The sequence below is a fragment of the Boleophthalmus pectinirostris genome, unplaced genomic scaffold (genome assembly GCF_026225935.1).
Source record: "Boleophthalmus pectinirostris isolate CB_2022bp ecotype Guang Dong unplaced genomic scaffold, ASM2622593v1 HiC_scaffold_16, whole genome shotgun sequence".
Classification (NCBI taxonomy): Eukaryota; Metazoa; Chordata; class Actinopteri; order Gobiiformes; family Gobiidae; genus Boleophthalmus; species Boleophthalmus pectinirostris.
The window spans coordinates 15,042,482-15,059,434 of record NW_026571095.1 but is presented as its reverse complement, the minus strand read 5'-3'; the positions used below and the strand labels follow the sequence as shown (position 1 = coordinate 15,059,434).

Below are 16,953 nucleotides of genomic sequence, written 5' to 3'. Positions count from 1 at the left end.
CCAGCATCTTACACCCTGCAGTTATGTGCTGGACTGTCTCAGGGGCCACTTAGCACAGTCTACACCGTGGGTCTTGTCTGGTGCAGTAGATCTGGGCCTCTATTGCTCGTGTGCCCAGGGCCTGCTCCTGAGCAGCCAGGATCAGTGCCTCTGTGCTGTCCTTCAGACCAGCCCTCTCAAGCCATTGGTCGGATTGCTTGATATCAGCCGCTTCAGTTATGTTCCGGTGGTACGCCCCATGTAGGGGTTTGTCCTGCCATGATGGTCCCTCCAGCACCTCTTCCTCTGGACCCCACTGTCTGAGACATTCTCTGAGCACCTCATCTGTCGGGGCCTTGTCCTTGATGTACTCAAGGAGCTTGGATGTTTCATCCTGGACAATGGTTCCCACACTCACTAGTCCTCGGCCCCCTTCCTTACGGCTTGCGTACACTCTCAGGGTACTGGATTTGGGATGGAACCCTCCATGCATGGTCAGGAGCTTTCGTGTCTTAACATCTGTGGTCTGTATCTCCTACTTTGGCCAGCTTATGATTCCTGCTGGGTATCTGATCACTGGCAGGGTGTGTGTGTATATATATACATATATATATAGGGCAATAAAAAGAAATACGGCTAATAAAACAGGATGATTGCTTATTTTGAAAACCTTTTAGTTAACTGCATGACAGAAAGGTCTTCCTGATTATTATTACCAATCCAATAATGAAGAAACTAGCAAATAATTAATGCTGCCATTACAGTATTTAATACGATAATGCCTTTTGCACATACGATAATGCCTTTTGCACACAATTAAATATTCCTTCATTATACACACATTATTGTGTATAATACTTGGTAACCTTACATCCTACATAGTTAGAAACATGGACTGCTGTGTCAAATGTGTACTGTGAACAGACAATGGATTAAGAGATTATTTTAAGAACAATTTTTGTCTATTTTTTTTTTCTTAAATATTCTTCTTTGACAGATAATTTGGACATTTTATTACTTTTGAACACTTTTATGCTGGTTGAACTCCTGTGAACTTGGATTTAACAGTCTTTTTTTTAATTTGATTTTTGTTTTGGGGCTCTCATGGCGTGGACAGTATAATCTTGCAGTAACTGTGAGTGAAAAGTAATTTAATATTGCTCTTAACAATAGCCTGAGCTGTGTGCATGTGTCCTATAGACCTCACACAAGGGGGGAAATGCTCATTAGTGGGCTCTGTAAATGTTTGAAAATGTAACAGACTTTAATGTTTGCTTGCTGTGTTTTTTTTGTTTTTGTTTGTTTGTTTGTTTGTTTTTTGGTGTCAGAACAAGAGGAACTGCCCTTGACTAAAAGTCTTACCGAAATGATGTTTATATGTGCTTATGTGTTGGTCTTATTCTGTACAAACCAGCAAGTTTCTTCCATTTAGCTAAATATTGCTACCTTTAGTGTACTTGCAAGCATAACGCATAACAACTTGGTACAGTTGTATAAATTCATCTACAATTATAGTTAGCCAATCTCATAAAATCTGTCTTGAAAAAAATCCCAAGACTTCCAAAAGTCAATAATAATTCAAGTAACAAGCCATCATGGATAAACTATTTCTAATGATGGTATTAAAACTACACCAGAAGGAAGGAAGGATGTGCTCTATCCACTCCAAGTTTATTTATTTGTTTTTCAGTAAACTGATGTAAATGTTTATCTTTGCTAAATTCATTCCACTATTTTAAAGAAAGAACTTCAGTGGATGCTGAAAACCCAGAGCTCATCCGCTCTGTGTCTTCTGTTGCAGCAGAAAGATTTGACCATTTCTTAGGGAATTTATGGTCATAGTCAGTGATTGTACAGACTCACATTTCTTCTGCACCTCCATGTTAAAAAAAATAAATAAATCCCTTCTAAAATATGCTAGTTTACACTTGTTCACACACAGCTCCTCTTTTGCCTCTGTTTTAGCCCCACCTCCGAAACTCAAATATGCTAGTATGTTTCTCTTTCTCCCCTGGGACTTCTGTTCCAACTCTCGATAATAATCACAAAGGATTCACCTAGCCATCACAAGCTATAAAATTTGTGAAACGTTTGTCCAGTATAATTCTAAATGCCCCAAGTCCTTATCCTATAACCTTTGCTGACTACTTTTTTCCTACACAGAAACAACTGTAGCAGCAGTAGGGATGGGATGAGATCATTTCTACAAGATGAGATACAAGATTGGGCCCAGGGAAATGAGAGTTTAAGATAATTCCTAATATCTGAATTTCACGATTCAATTTCTATTTTGACCTCATACTTTTTTATTGATGTGATTTAATATTTTTGTTTTCATTTTCTGTACTCCTTTTTTGTTCAGTCCATATGTGAACACTTGGGGAAAAAATAACACAAAGATTTTTTTTTTTCTCATGTGTACACAATCTTGTGGCAATTTTGTCTCACGAGATCTTGTACCATCCCTAAGCAGCAGATTTGCAGATCCATTGTTTGCACACATCATAATGTTATATATGTGACAAGAGGAAAATAGAAAAGAAAGAGTTCTGTGAATAAATTCTCTTACATTGTTTTAAAGGGGATGTTTGTTTTGCTGGTCTTCTCCATAGAAAAAAATAAGACAACAGAGTAGCTTGGTCTTGGACATTTTAAAATATTATAGCAGCCCAATAACATTTCTATTAACAGTTTTATGGCCACAGTATATATTTAAGTACTAGGTTGGTTAAATTTGTTTAAAACTAAAATGGTTACCAGTCAAACTGAACTGTGTCCAAATCAAAACCAAAAAAACATTGCTAAATTGAGAAGTTCTTAATTAAAACAGGACCTCTTGAATCACAACACATTTTGGTTTCATACTGCTATTATTGTTATTTATTATTATTAACATTATATTATACACCCGGATGAAGAAGATGATATGCTTTGTGTTAATGTGGCACACAGATGATTATGGATCACAATAATGAAAACTCACATTCATGTAAACTATGTCTTTTATTGTATTATGTTAATTGAAGTAATCACAGATAAACATAGTATCATCCACAGGACAGTGAACAAACCCAGTTTAATATGGATCTATGTGCTGCTCCACCTACAAGCACAGAAACCAACACGCTAGGGTCATCCTGCCACAGCCTGTGGAGGTTCTCTACTTAGGGGTGTCCTAAAATATTTATGTTTTAAGAGTTACTTTCCTATTATACCACTGTTATAATATGGCTGGAGGACTCATATACACGTCAATAAGTTTAAAAAGTAACCATGAATTGTCCACATTTATATGAAAACACATTTTTTGCTATGTAGGAGTTGTTGTTTTTTTTTACACTTATTTGATCATTAACACCAGTTTCAGGTTTGATTTTGAATAGAATAATCATAAGCTACACAGATTGAACAGGTTGAACGCAGATTTTGTCCTTATTTCATGCAAATGATGTTGAAGAAAATTCACTGTAAAACATAGAAGACATAAGGACAAATGTCTTTACTCAAAGTTAGTTATCTTCTGCTTATATTCTATTGTCTTTGCTGTAACTACCATCTGTAAAATCAGTAATAAATAACAAAAATCAGTAATAAATGACATATTTAACACTTACCAATTGTTTCTTGTTTCTATCGTCACACATTAACCATCACTAAAAAAAATGAGAGTTTTAACAGTTAACATGGAATGATTAGCGAATAGTGCAGCACTGGGAGGGAGAAAACTTACATATGTCGGCATTTCCAGGACAGGGAACTGAAAAGGGCATATTTAAAATACAATTATTTAACTGTAATTAGTGCCCTGTCATTATTATGCTCAACTATTCACCCTTACCTGAGTATGTTCTCTCTTGGCAGAAGTCAGCTTTGGTGCCATCTGGGAGCACAGGAGTTATCAATACTGTGTAGACATTTCCACAGGCACTCTCCTCTACATCACAGTATCTGACTCCAGGAGCAGCCTCACAGTTCAGGTCAGCCATTCTCCCTGTTAATTTAACACTGTGGTTGTAGATGTGTGGGCCCAAAGACCTCCAGTATACCCTTAACTGGAGCTTTCCTGGTATTCGATAAAGCTTGATATTTGTTGGACAGCAGGGACCTGTAATATATGATACATGGTCAATGGCTCATAAGCACACACATTGAATTATAGTACTTTAAAGGTCCTCTATTAGGCAAAATTGACTCTTGTGAGATTGAGACATATTACAGTGCTGTTAGGTCCTTAACAACATACCTGGAATTGTGTTTTATTTCATTCACACGTGTTTTAAGTATTTATTTATTATTAATCTGTCTACATTTCCAAAGCTCAATATGCTCTGTTCCACATTGTGATGACATGAAGCAGTAATTTTCAATTTCACAGCTACCTTTTACCTTTTGTTCAGTAGAGACTGGCAATGCCAGGGCTGAAATTATCCAAATGATTCTAGTGATGGTGTATGGGGTTTAAAAACACAGTGGAGCTCTTCCTGTATCACCCAGTGACATCACAATGTGGAACAGAGTGTTTTCCGTTATGGAGAAGAACATAGCCTAAATGTGCAGGATTTGTGTGTTAAACATGTGTAAATGAAACATAACACGACTCCAGGTATGTTTTTGATGAGAAAACAACATTATGAATCAAAAAAGTTTGTTAATGGTGTGAAAGTGAATCACTTGATGAGAAGCCATTGTAACTGCACTCCGACTTGTGTCCTGTGCTGCTGATGGCCTCCATGCTGATGGTGTAGTTGGTGCCACAGGTGATGCAGCCCATTAGGCAGCTGTTGTCCACAGTGTGACACTTGGCTTCTCCTCGCCGTGACTTCAAACTAGTTATGAATGAGCGGGCGCCAGACGCTTCGGTCCAGCTCACGTTGGTCATAGCCTGAGTCACTTGTTTCACCACAACACTCTGAGGACAGCACGGACCTGCACACATGTTATGGGCAGTGGTGGTAGTCTTCTTTGAGATAGGTGGTATACTAATGTATTCTATGACATACCTGTTTCCAATATTTCATCATAACCAGGAAGACTTCTTCCTCCACCATTTGTCTGGGCCACCCCCATTACCTCAAAGATGGTCCCACAGGGCAGGCCTGTCAGCTCACAGGAGCTCTCTGTGCTGGTACAAACATGAGACTGAGTTGTACCAGGGACAGAGGCAGTGATGGTGTACACTGTGCCCTCTCTGTTGGGGGTGCTGAAGTGAACTCTGTATGTTTCTTCATTCACTTGTGTAATATTAATGATCTCAGGAGCACAGGGAGCTGCAACAAGATGCAGAGTACAGTCATAACTATTGTTGTTATCACTGTACATTCAAGTTTTATTAAGTATTGTTAATCAAGTTTATTTAGTTTGTACCTGTCACTTGTGTGTGTGCCTTGCAGGTTTTGTTGCATCCTCTTATTTCGCTGCATGGTGTTACCTTAATAGAGTATGTAGTGTCACACTCGAGGTCGGATAGGGCACAGATGTTCTCAGTGTCGTTACAGTGGATGATGTCATTTGTCTCTTCTGCAGTGACCGCATACAGCTCAGCTCCACTCACTTCTGACCACTCGATCTCCACCGTCTCAGAGGAAACTAGTGTAATGTTAATGCTCTCTGGACAACAAGGGACTGGGGGCAAAAACAGACAATGTAACTGATTTAGCTTTTTGAAAATTGTTTTGCCATGGTGTGTTTGAAATAGGAATATGGAATTATATAACAAAGATATGACATGAAATTTGGAATATCATGATATAGCAGTTGATTTTTTTCTCAGTTGTGAGCAAAGGCAAACCCAGATTGTGGCTAACTGCTACCACTAATGCCTAGAGCAATGCTGACTGTGAAGGCTCTGCAGAGGTTAAAAACTAATAATGAGAGAGTTAAGACAAGATGTGTAGAAGAACTTAATAGCTGTAACTTAAATAGCCCAGAACAATTGCAATTATTATAAAAGCAGCCTTAGATGTATTGTCAATTATATTAACACCACTTTTCTATTTTATATTATGATAAACATTTTAGGCCATAATTGCTCTTTGCTTTATTGATTCCTTGTGACTATTACAGAGCGCACCATGATGTTATTTAATGTGTTGTATTGAAGGCAGTTGTTGAGGCTCATACTTGTGGTGTAGTTGACCAGTTCCACCACAGGGCTGCCTCCAGCTAAGTTATAGGGGACCACAATGCTGATGAAAAAGTGGCCACACATGCACTCGAATGAGCAGCTGGTCTCAGTAGTATTACACAGCTTTTCGTTGCCATCGTTATCTTTCACAAAAACCATGTAGTAGTCCACCATTTCCACCTCGTCCCATATAACAGAGCAGTTCCCAGGCTCATACTCCTCAACTCTGGTGTTATTTGGAGGACAGGGGTCTACAAAAACAGATAACAATATTTGTAATATTTATAATAGTTCCACCAACAAATAGTTTTATACAAGATACAAGGCACTGGATTCACTCATAGCCCCTAACCCTTATTATTCATTCACTCTACAGATGGTAAGGTACTAAGCCACAGCTGCCCTGGGATAGACTGACAGAAGCAAGGCTGCCAATCTGCAGCATTGTCCCCTCCAGCCACCACCAATGAGTTGCAGAGTTCCCAAGGTCATGGAAATTATGGAAAAGTCATGGAAATTGAAAACATAATTTTCCAGGACTGGAAAAGTCATGGAATTTTGTAAATTCAATGAATATTTTAGAAAAGTCATGTAATTTTAATATCTCTTTCATGCAATTACAGCATTCTGTTAAGTTATCATTAGGCTGTTATGATTATTTCCAAATGTACACACCTTTTGTATAAAAGAGATGACAATAAATGCACTGACTATTTTGAATGTTTAAAAAATTATAATATCAAACCATAAGGTGAGTGGAAAGGGTTAACATTTCATATTTAGCCCCAAAAGAATGCTCAGTTCTACACATGTAGGGTGTGGTAAAGTCATGGAACTTTTAGTCATGAAAAAGTGATGGAAAAGTTTTTAAATTTTGTCAATGAAAAGAAGTGGGAACCCTGGTGTTACTCACACACCACATTCATACTAAGAAAAGTGCTTAAAGTGTCTTGCCTATGGAGATGAGGCAATCTGAAAATATGCTGGATCGGTTCAGCCAATATCTTTGTTGGACATATAAATCAAAGTGATCAAACTATTTACTGGTCGCAGTTGGAAAGTCTCATAATGTTTGAATTTGTATTTATACAAAGTTGTCTGTAGTTACTCGTTTTTGTCAAATTTTATTTTTGTTTTAAGGAATTAAATGCTATCTCTCTGCATTGGTATCAGTTGATATCGGGTATTTCGAGATACTTGAAGCACGAAATAGGCATCAGAACTGAAAAAGCTGGATCAGTGCATATCTTACCATCACAGACATCACAGCCAACTCAGAACTTGATCAGGGCAGGAATTGATCCTCCAGCGTAAATGCATTTTTATATACATTACTTTTTATATACATAGTATACAGCCTAATATGTTGTGTTATACCCACAAGTGAGATATAGCGCTGGGTTTGACGGGTCACTGGGTCCGGCATCATTGTAAGCTGTCACTGAGAGGGTCTGGTTCTGACCACACTCCACCGGTTCAAGAATACAGGAGCTGGGACTTGTGCCGTTGCATGTTTGTTTGTTAGTGGTCCAGACAGTGTAGTATGTCGCTCCTTTTACCGCTTCCCAGTACACCATTGTATTTGACCGGCCTTGGCTGATCTGAACATCAAGTACATCAGGGCTGGATGGACCTGGGCACAGAATAACAGTAAAGGACCGATGAGGTTTGGAGATTGTGTGTTAACCATAGACTGTACAAAGAAGTGGACTAAGGGAGTTCGGGTGTCACCTATAGCGTTTGGCTCCAGTCAAATTAAGATCACGATGCTAGAGGTTGTAGGGGTGAATTTGGAGCTGAGTTCCACATTAGGAATATAATAATATAATTTATTTATGTCATGGACAAAATAAAGTGAGCTAATATATGAACATTTTAAGACCAATATGAGAAGGCTCACTCCAGCAGTTATAGAGAGGAAGTCGACAATGTTTCCATGTAAACTCATTTGGAAAAAGTCAATGGAGCCGGAAGTGCCCCTAGGTTCACTTCCTATTTGGAACGCATTGGCTAGTGGATTAGCTATGTCCATTTATATATACAGTCTGTGGTGCTGATAGTTGTAATGTGTGTGTTACGTGTGATTTGGCTGAATGTTTGGTCATCTCCAGGGCGTCCCATATCGTCCAGTGCTTGTGCCTTGATGGTGTAGTTAGTTCCTGGTTTTAAGCCACTGATCACCAGTTCTGTGTCACTGGTGTTTCTGTCAATGTGGACAGTGGAGCCTTCTTGGATGATTATAAATGTGTAAAGTACAGCATGCTCCACTGGGGCCCATCTGATCACAATCGAGGTACTGTTCGGAGATGTGGTTATCAAGTCTGGTGGAGCAATTACTGCACAAAGAAAAGGTAAAAAAAATAACAATTCAGAATCCAATTTGTGTAACTTAGTTTGAACTTATGTTTTTAGTGTAGTATCTATCTGATTATGTTACACTGAGATGTCCTTCGGGATTTGCGTCAACCTAGTTCTCATGCTATCTCTTTTCATAATATCAGAACAGTACAGTGAAAATAGATCAAGTTTCCACCCTTGTGTGTTTACGGCACAGCACATAGGAGAGACCAAGTGACAATAGGCAGAGGAACAAAAAGCCGCTATGGCCGTGAGAATGAGATACCTATTGTCATACAAGCCAACTCACAAGCTTTTCACAGTTTTTACACAGATTTTTTATTTTTTTTTATTAAACTGGACCTGATGTGTAGTGTCCACTGCTGTTCAAGTCCTGCCACATTCCATGAAAAAGTATATGGTTTATAGGTTTAAGGTTTACATATATGTGTAGGTGTTCGTACCTGTTCTCTGGTCACTTGGGTAAGAGGGTTGGCTCCGCCCCCCTGCATTCCTGGACATGATGCTAATCTCGTACTCTGTGTAAACCTGGAGACCCTCTATGGTGCCTGGGGAGCCCAGCACACGAGTCTCGGAGAAGAAAGTACCAATTTTGGACTCAGCTCTCAAGATGTAAGACGTCGCCCCAGTGACCAGCGGGAACTCTACTGTGATGCTTTCACTCGATTTAGAATAGGTACTACTTATAACAGGAATTTCAGGAGCTAAGGAAAAGTAAAAAAAAAAAAAAAAAAAAAAATATATATATATATATATACACACATAGATAGATAGATAGATATAGATATAATTTACCAATACAGATCTATAATGTGGGAAGTTGTCAAAAGCATTTATATTAAAAACAAGACTGATCAGAAAGGTGGAATTGACCTGTTAAAGCATCAGTTTCCCCACTGACGAGGACAGCCATTTGGTCATCTATGGCCTCTATTTGCACCATGTACTGTGTGTTTGGGGTGAGGGAGGTGATGGAGCCCAGGATGGTGCTATGGCCAAACTGAACAAACACTTGCCCTTGGGGGGAGTTCTTTGGTGTTGCCTTGAGTTTATAGAAGCTGGCACCAGGGAATGGAGTCCACTCCATCGTCAGGGTTTTAGAAGTAACTGTATAAACTGACAGGGTGATATCTGTAAAAAGAAAACAGATACACAAGTGTTGTATGCACAGAAACTGCATTATGGTGCAAAGTATTTCACATGTTCAAAAGATGTAGAACGCGGAACCCAATCATTGATTTGATTTAACAGCACATCTTCAGAGAATAATCTTTAATGACAGTCAGTGTTACAATAAAACTAAAATGTTTTGCACAATACTAGTAGAAATATGAGCATTTTTCTTACCAATTTGAGCAGCACATATCTGAAATAAGAAAACATATGCTAGTCAGTAAAACAATAGAGAATACATTAACAAATTACAGGAACTAAAGACTTTTAGAAACAGGGGAAGTCCAGTAGACATATACATAGGGCTAATTGCCCACCGGATCAGGTTCACAGAAAATGACTGGCAGACGGCCGGACATTACTCTCACTCATCACAGATTTGAGAACTGTGCTGTGCTGGTATTTCTTTCAGGTGGGGATGTATCTGTCCTTTGATGAAGGATTCAGCATTCCACATGTGCTTGGTAAAGTTAAACTTACAATGTTAACTTGTCTTTTCTAGTTGGTATCACTTTAATTAAAACAATATTCTATGACAACCAAACATGTTTTGGAATAAAAAGTAAATTATTTCTTACCTCCACAATAGTCATTAAAAGAAAAAGCCGCAGCATTGTTATGTGTGCTGTCCACATGTCTCTCCCCTCCACTGCCTTAAGGCTAGTTGTGAGTTGTCAGTGTGTTGAGTAAAAATGACTTGAGGGGAGCAAGGGGAGGCTTAAATCAAACTTTTCCTTGTCTCTCTCTCTTCCCCTTCTGTCCTCCAGATAAACCCACAGGTGCGTTATTGTTTGAAAATACCAAATGCTCTAACTCCTCCCCGTAGGGCGTTAGGTAGCCCATCACAGACAGATTATCATGTAGATTAAGTCATTAAAGATATATATATATATATATTATTCTTGGTGTGTTTCATCTTTACATTTCTATATGCCAAATCTGTAAAATACTTTTGAATGTTTTAGATCTATTTAGAGTTATTCAGTAAAAATTCATCAAAAAGAACATTACCGGCATGATAGTTGAGAAACCTGAAGACTCACTTTACACGAATACAAAGGATGACCCATTTTGAGATGGGAGTTACTGGCAACATGTTTTATGGCCTATTTAAGTTTTTGTCTACACACTATTTGATATCTCCTGAATGCAACACTATTGTGACAGGCAGATGAAACTGTTTTATCAGATTTATAGTTGTCCTAAGGTCATTCTAGCAAGTGTTTATATAATCACTTTGGGGGCCAAATTAGTGTTTTGAAATATAGATGTATTTCAGTAAAACATTTGTTCACAAAAAGCTGACTGGAATACTGCAGGAGTGTTTTCAGATATGTTGCTTCAAATTTGGAATCGGTCATTATAAATTGAAAAAGGACTAAGTAGGGTTTTACAAAATTGTTAAAAGCCTTTATTATTTCATGGCAACAGTTTTTTTTTTTTTTAAACACCAACATGGCTATACTGGGCCTTCATCAGGACATGTTATACAGTCATGGACAAAATTGTTAGTACCCCTCTGGCAATGAAAGAAAAATCAACAATAATCACTGAAATAACTTGAAACTGAGAAAAGCAATAATGAATAAAAATGTATTGAAAATTGTCCAATGTTTGACAAAAGTCAAACATTGTTTTTCACCTGTGGTTCAACAGAATTATTAGAAAAAACAAAATAATGAAACTGGCTTGGACAAAAATTATTGTACCTTTAACTTAATATTTTGTTGCACAACCTTTTGAGGAAAACTCTGCAAACAAACGATTTCTGTAATTGTCAATGAGGCTTCTATACTGGTCAACAGGTATTTTGACCCATTTCTCATGAGCAAACTGCTCAGTTGTCTTACGTTTGAAGGGTTCCATCTCCAGACAGCATCTTTTAGCTCTTTTCACAGATGTTCAGTAGGATTGAGATCTGGGCTCACAGAAGACCACTTCAGAACAGTCCAATGTTTTGTTATTAGTCATTTTTGTGTGTTTTTTGCTTTGTGTTTTGGGTCATTATCCTATTGAAAGTCCCATGACCTATGACTGAGACCAAGCTTTCTGACACTAGGCAACACATTTTGGTCCAAATTACATTGATAGTTTTGAGATTCTGTTGTATTTTGCACAGATTCAAGACACCCTGTGCCAGATGCAGCTAAACAGCCCCAGAACATAACCAAGCCTCCTCCATGCTTCACAGTAGGGACAGTGTTCTTTTCTTGGTCTGCTTCATTTTTGCATCTGTGAACATAGAGCTGATGTGTCTTGCCAAAGAGCTCCAGTTTTGTCTCATCTGTCCAAAGGACATTTTCCCAGAAGCTTTGTGGCTTGTCAATATGCATTGTGACAAATTCCAGTCTTACTTTTTTATGATTTGCTCTCAGCAGTGGTGTCCTCACATGAAGCCCACTTTGGCTCAAACAGTGACAGATGATGCAGTCTGACACTGATGTACCTTGCCCTTCAAGTTTACATTTAATTTGTTTGGAGGTTGTTCTGAGCTCTTGGGTTACCATTTGTATGATCCATCTCTTTAATTTGTCATCAATTTTCTTCTTGCGGCCATGTCCAGGGAGGTTGGCTACAGTCCTGTGGACCTTAAACTTCTGAATAACATGTGCAACTGTAATCACAGGAACATCAAACTGCTTGGAGATGGCCTTACTGTCTTTATCTTTACCCTGCTTGTCTATCATTTTCTTTCTAGTCTCCTGACACAGTTCTCTTCTTCACTTTCTCTGGTCCATCCTCAGTGTTGTCTCCATCATGTCTTCAAACAGCACAATGACAACATGTCACCCTTTAAACAGGCAGACTGACTGAGGACAAGTTTGAAGACACCTGTGATGCAGATTAGAGGACACACCTCAGTTTAACATTTTTTTTCTAGGGGTACCATAATTTTTGTCCAGGACAGTTTCATGTTTTTGGCAGATGCTATTTGCACCCTGGGTGTAAATAGCTAATATTGTTATTCACACATAGGGCAAATAGCCATTGTTGCTATTTACATTCGGGTGTATTTAGCGTGCCACATAGAAGGGCACCCGGGTGTTCCTAGACAAAAATGCTATTTACACCCAGGTTATTTATTAAAAAATTAAAATTAAAAATCACTGACAGTAATAGTTGATGTTTTTTTACTCAAAATGATGCGGAATCATCGATTTAGACTTGGTTTTAGTCCTGATTTTAGTCCTGGTTTAAAACTGGTTTTAGTTCTAGTTTAGTTCTGATTTAGTCCTGGTCTTAGTTCTTATTTAGTCCTGGTGTAACTTCTGGTTCAGTCCTGGTCTTAGTTCTGGTTTTAGTTCTGGCCGATGCGCTGTACGGGAGACCACGCGGTGTACTGGAGGAAATGCGGCGCACGGGAGCGGGAGGAGACGCATGGATCCACGTAGCGTATGCGAAAAGGGGTAACGCCAAGGTAAGGGGCCTCTATTGGTTCACGGGGCCCTACTCAATGTGCGTATTGTGCGTATTGGGTGAACCAGTACAGACACTATATCATGCATTGTGACAGCGTGGGGCCATGTGAAAAAATCCACGATAACCAACGGGTTTGGAAAGGCTGGACTGCTGCGTGATGAAGAGGACAGCACACGAGTAAGGGAGAATTTGCCTGGAGACGAAAGTGACACGGGAGCCGACGTAAATTAAATGACTGTACATGAGTGAAATGACTGTTGAAAAAATACATTATAATCTCAAACGGGCTGATGTCGTTCTGTAGTAATTATGGTGCTTACGAGGGCCAAATGCTTACTTTTGAACTACTTTTAATATTACCATTATCTTACTCGAGGCTGTACTTGAACTGAATAGACAGATCAACTAGCATTACCGCTAGCTATACATCGCACAAGCTAAATAAGTGTCCATGATGCTGTGATGCCTTCAGCTTAATTACCCAAATCGTAATGGTCGGACGGGCAATGCAAATATATTTTGCAGCAACACTGATTTACTTTTTACCTTACCTTACCCTACCTTCGTTTTAAATTGTATTTCTTTGGATTGTCGAATCCAGCTTCCCGCACTTTTCACAGGAAATTACGTAAGCAGACACGTCACCATTCCCTTTTTTTCTTGAGACGGGTGTAAATAGAAGAATCGTGTCCATTGAACTATTAACACCCAGGGTGCAAATAGACACTCCGTTGTTTTTTTTAAATAATTCTATTGAACAACAAATCAAAAACAGTGTCTGATTTTCATTTCTTATTTGTCAGGAAATGTTTGTTTATTATTGCTTTTCTCGGTTTCAAGTTTTTCAGTGAAAATTGTTGATTTTTCTTTCCTTACCAGAGGGGTACCAACAATTTTCAACGACTGTATGTAGAACAAAATTTTGCTAAATTTCTGGAATATTCAAAGTTGGAACATTTCCATAGAAATTATCTGGAATTATCAGAAGAACATGGGAATTATTAGGAACACTGATATTTTGAAAATATGAAAACACAGAACAAATACAACATTTAGCACTGTACAGAAATTCAGTAACAAACATACAGTATACACATTACAACATTAGAGTAAAACAACAAAAACTTTAGGTTAATTGAGCACAGACCTGGTTTCTCTTCAGCCAATGTTTGAGGTTCATTTTAAATGTGTTTAATGTGAGACTGTCTCTGAGATGCTGTTTCAAATCTATGTATCTCTGACTGAACTTCTCCCTGAATGTCACTTCAGAGTTTTGGCATTTTGCTTGAACCACCTCACCTCCATTCAGTAGGAATAAGACCTAAATGCAGTCAGGCACGTCTGGATGGAGAGGATGGAGGATGGAGAGGAACTAAAGGTTTAAATGGGGACATGCAGATCTATAGATACTGAGGAAAGATGCACAAAGTAACATTTTTATTCATTTATTTTTGCTCTGCTGTTTTCTTTTAGTAAATAAATAAATCATGATTTAAAGGGCCTGTATTATGTTATTTTCAGATCTCTATTATGTTAATGTTGTTTTCTCATCACAAATATATGTGGAGTTGTGTTTTGTTTTATTCACACATGTTTAACACTTAAATCCTGAAAACAGAAAATATTCTGTTCCACCTTGTGATGTCATGTGGTAATACAGGAAGTACTCCACTGTGCACACTCCATACACCTTCACTAGAATCATTGAATTATTACTCTGGAATTTCCGGTCTTTGCTGAACTAAAGGTAAAAGGTATCTGTAACTTGAAAACTACAGCTTCATGACATCACAAGGTGTATTCTGAGATTTGCAGGTATAGACAGAATATAATAAAGGGTTACAGAAACATGTGTGAATGAAACAGAACACAATTCCAGGAATGGTTTTGAACATTATAGTTTGGCATAAAGCTCACAGAAGTCAATTTTGTGTAATATAGGACCTTTAAAGGATTATTGACATCCAACAGACAGCAATTTAGGGACGAACTGAATAAAATATTGATTACATTTTCACCTTTTTCTTTAAGTGGCCACAGACTCTGGTATTTGACCTGTTTTCATCCATACATCTAATTTCTTTAGGTGTGTACATGTAAGACAATACACTAGACACATTCTCCACACTATGGCAGTTCAGATCTGTTCTTACAAATCATTTTACAGTTGGTTTGTGAGTTGTGTCAATGTTGCCTGTGCATAGAACCTGTAGCCATCTTGCTGGAAGGCATGAACTGTATCTCCAACCTCAAATAATCTTGGTCATGTAGTGCATTCAAATGCAATGGTGTTACTTGGTGTCAATTAACTACTACTCTTATTTTGTGTACTGAATTGAGTCATTTTCAGTATTTTCAAAGAAAAAATATAAGCACTTGCCACATGTCTACAGACACTGAATTCTTGTGCATTGCCTTATTCCAGGGTTTCAGCTTTGCAACTGAATATTGCAAGTCTTGATGCTGATACTTGCTGTGTCAAATATCTTAATACATTTATTGGTTTTAGATGAAAGGTAATCAGGTTACGTCAGATATAGAATTTTAAATGCTGTTGAATTTCTCACTTTAACTTTTTTTTACTCTGCAGAACATCCTTGTATTTTATTTTTCCAATTTTTCCAGAGTTCAAAAATGTTCATATTTTAAATATTCAGCACATATATTTTACATATCCAAATTCAGAGTGTAAAATTCACTGAGAAATTTCGCAGTAAAGACCCAAGGTACTGAGGCATAAGCAATCAATTCTAAGTGATTCTACCAGGAAATGGGATCAGTCTAACTGGTCACAAAAGAGAAAAGACAATAGGAAACAGCCTGCCCCTGTCCTCTTCAGTCACACAACTACCTAAAATAAACTAATGGTTTATTTTGAAACTTTAAACACATTGAAAATGCATACTTATCATTTCAAGAACTGAAATTCAGAATGTTTTCAGAATTAAAAAATTAAAAGTAAGAAATGTATGTAAAATCATAAAATGTCACAATATTTTACACTGCTCACATATTCTAGACTTCTTGCCAAATAGCACAGACTTGAAAATTTTGCCTTTTGTTACAAAAAATGATTGTGTAATATTTTACACATATTTACAACACGTGTGTGATGTATGATGGCTTGTAAGTCGAAAGGCCTGTGGTTAGAACCTATAACAGTCTTACTGGAAGGCATAAACTCCAACCTCACATAACCTAGGTTATGTACTGTATTCAAATAGAGTGGTGTTACCTGGTGTCAGTTAACTGCTACACTTGTTTTGTATACAAAGTAGGTCACTTTCTATTTCCTGAGATATCCATGAAAAAATATATATAGACATGCCTCCAGAAATTCTGAATTCTTTGAATGAGGTACCCTATTCGTGGGTTTCAGCTTCGTAACAATAAATATTGTTTGGCTAGTGTTTCTAACCCTGGTGCTACTCAGGGCTTTCTTCAGTTTTGTCTTCATTTATTTTTAAGTAGAAACAATATTTATCCTTATAGTCATTTTGATGCTGTTCAAACAGTATCTGGTTTGTTGTGGTGATACTCAGTCTCAAAAGCTTGAATACATTAACAGACTCTAGTTTGAGAACTACAGACATTTGTGTGCATGTATATAAAATCATGTATCTTTTTGTTTACGTAAAGGCTGTAAGAGACAATGACTGAAGATTTAGATGGAGAGCTTAAAAATGTCGTTTGGGCATATTTATATATGCTTATATACCGATACCGCTTTAGAACAAACAAAGCCAGGAACAGAAACTCAGTAAGAAGACACTAGCACCCACAGGCGAGCAGTGATGGCAATATATGAGGCATCAGGTGAGCTTTTTAGCTATAAGGATAAAAGTTGATACTTGATAAAGTTGGAACAGTGGAGGTAGCACAAAAGGGATTTTCCTGAA

General features: G+C 37.8%; 1 protein-coding gene across 1 annotated transcript; it reads right to left on the bottom strand.

Annotated features, from left to right (window-relative positions):
- Nucleotides 1-2,985: 2,985 nt before the first annotated feature.
- On the bottom strand, nucleotides 2,986-10,248 carry fndc7a (fibronectin type III domain containing 7a). The gene is made up of 14 exons (XM_055152017.1): nucleotides 10,213-10,248; nucleotides 9,809-9,827; nucleotides 9,335-9,592; nucleotides 8,905-9,165; nucleotides 8,182-8,439; nucleotides 7,485-7,736; nucleotides 6,100-6,354; nucleotides 5,344-5,601; nucleotides 4,980-5,246; nucleotides 4,651-4,905; nucleotides 3,818-4,084; nucleotides 3,710-3,736; nucleotides 3,594-3,632; nucleotides 2,986-3,444 (listed from the first exon to the last, which is right to left on the bottom strand). Exons 1-13 carry the CDS (start codon nucleotides 10,246-10,248, stop codon nucleotides 3,616-3,618), a joined length of 2,430 nt encoding a protein of 809 aa, XP_055007992.1. The 3' UTR covers nucleotides 2,986-3,444; nucleotides 3,594-3,615.
- Nucleotides 10,249-16,953: the final 6,705 nt, after the last annotated feature.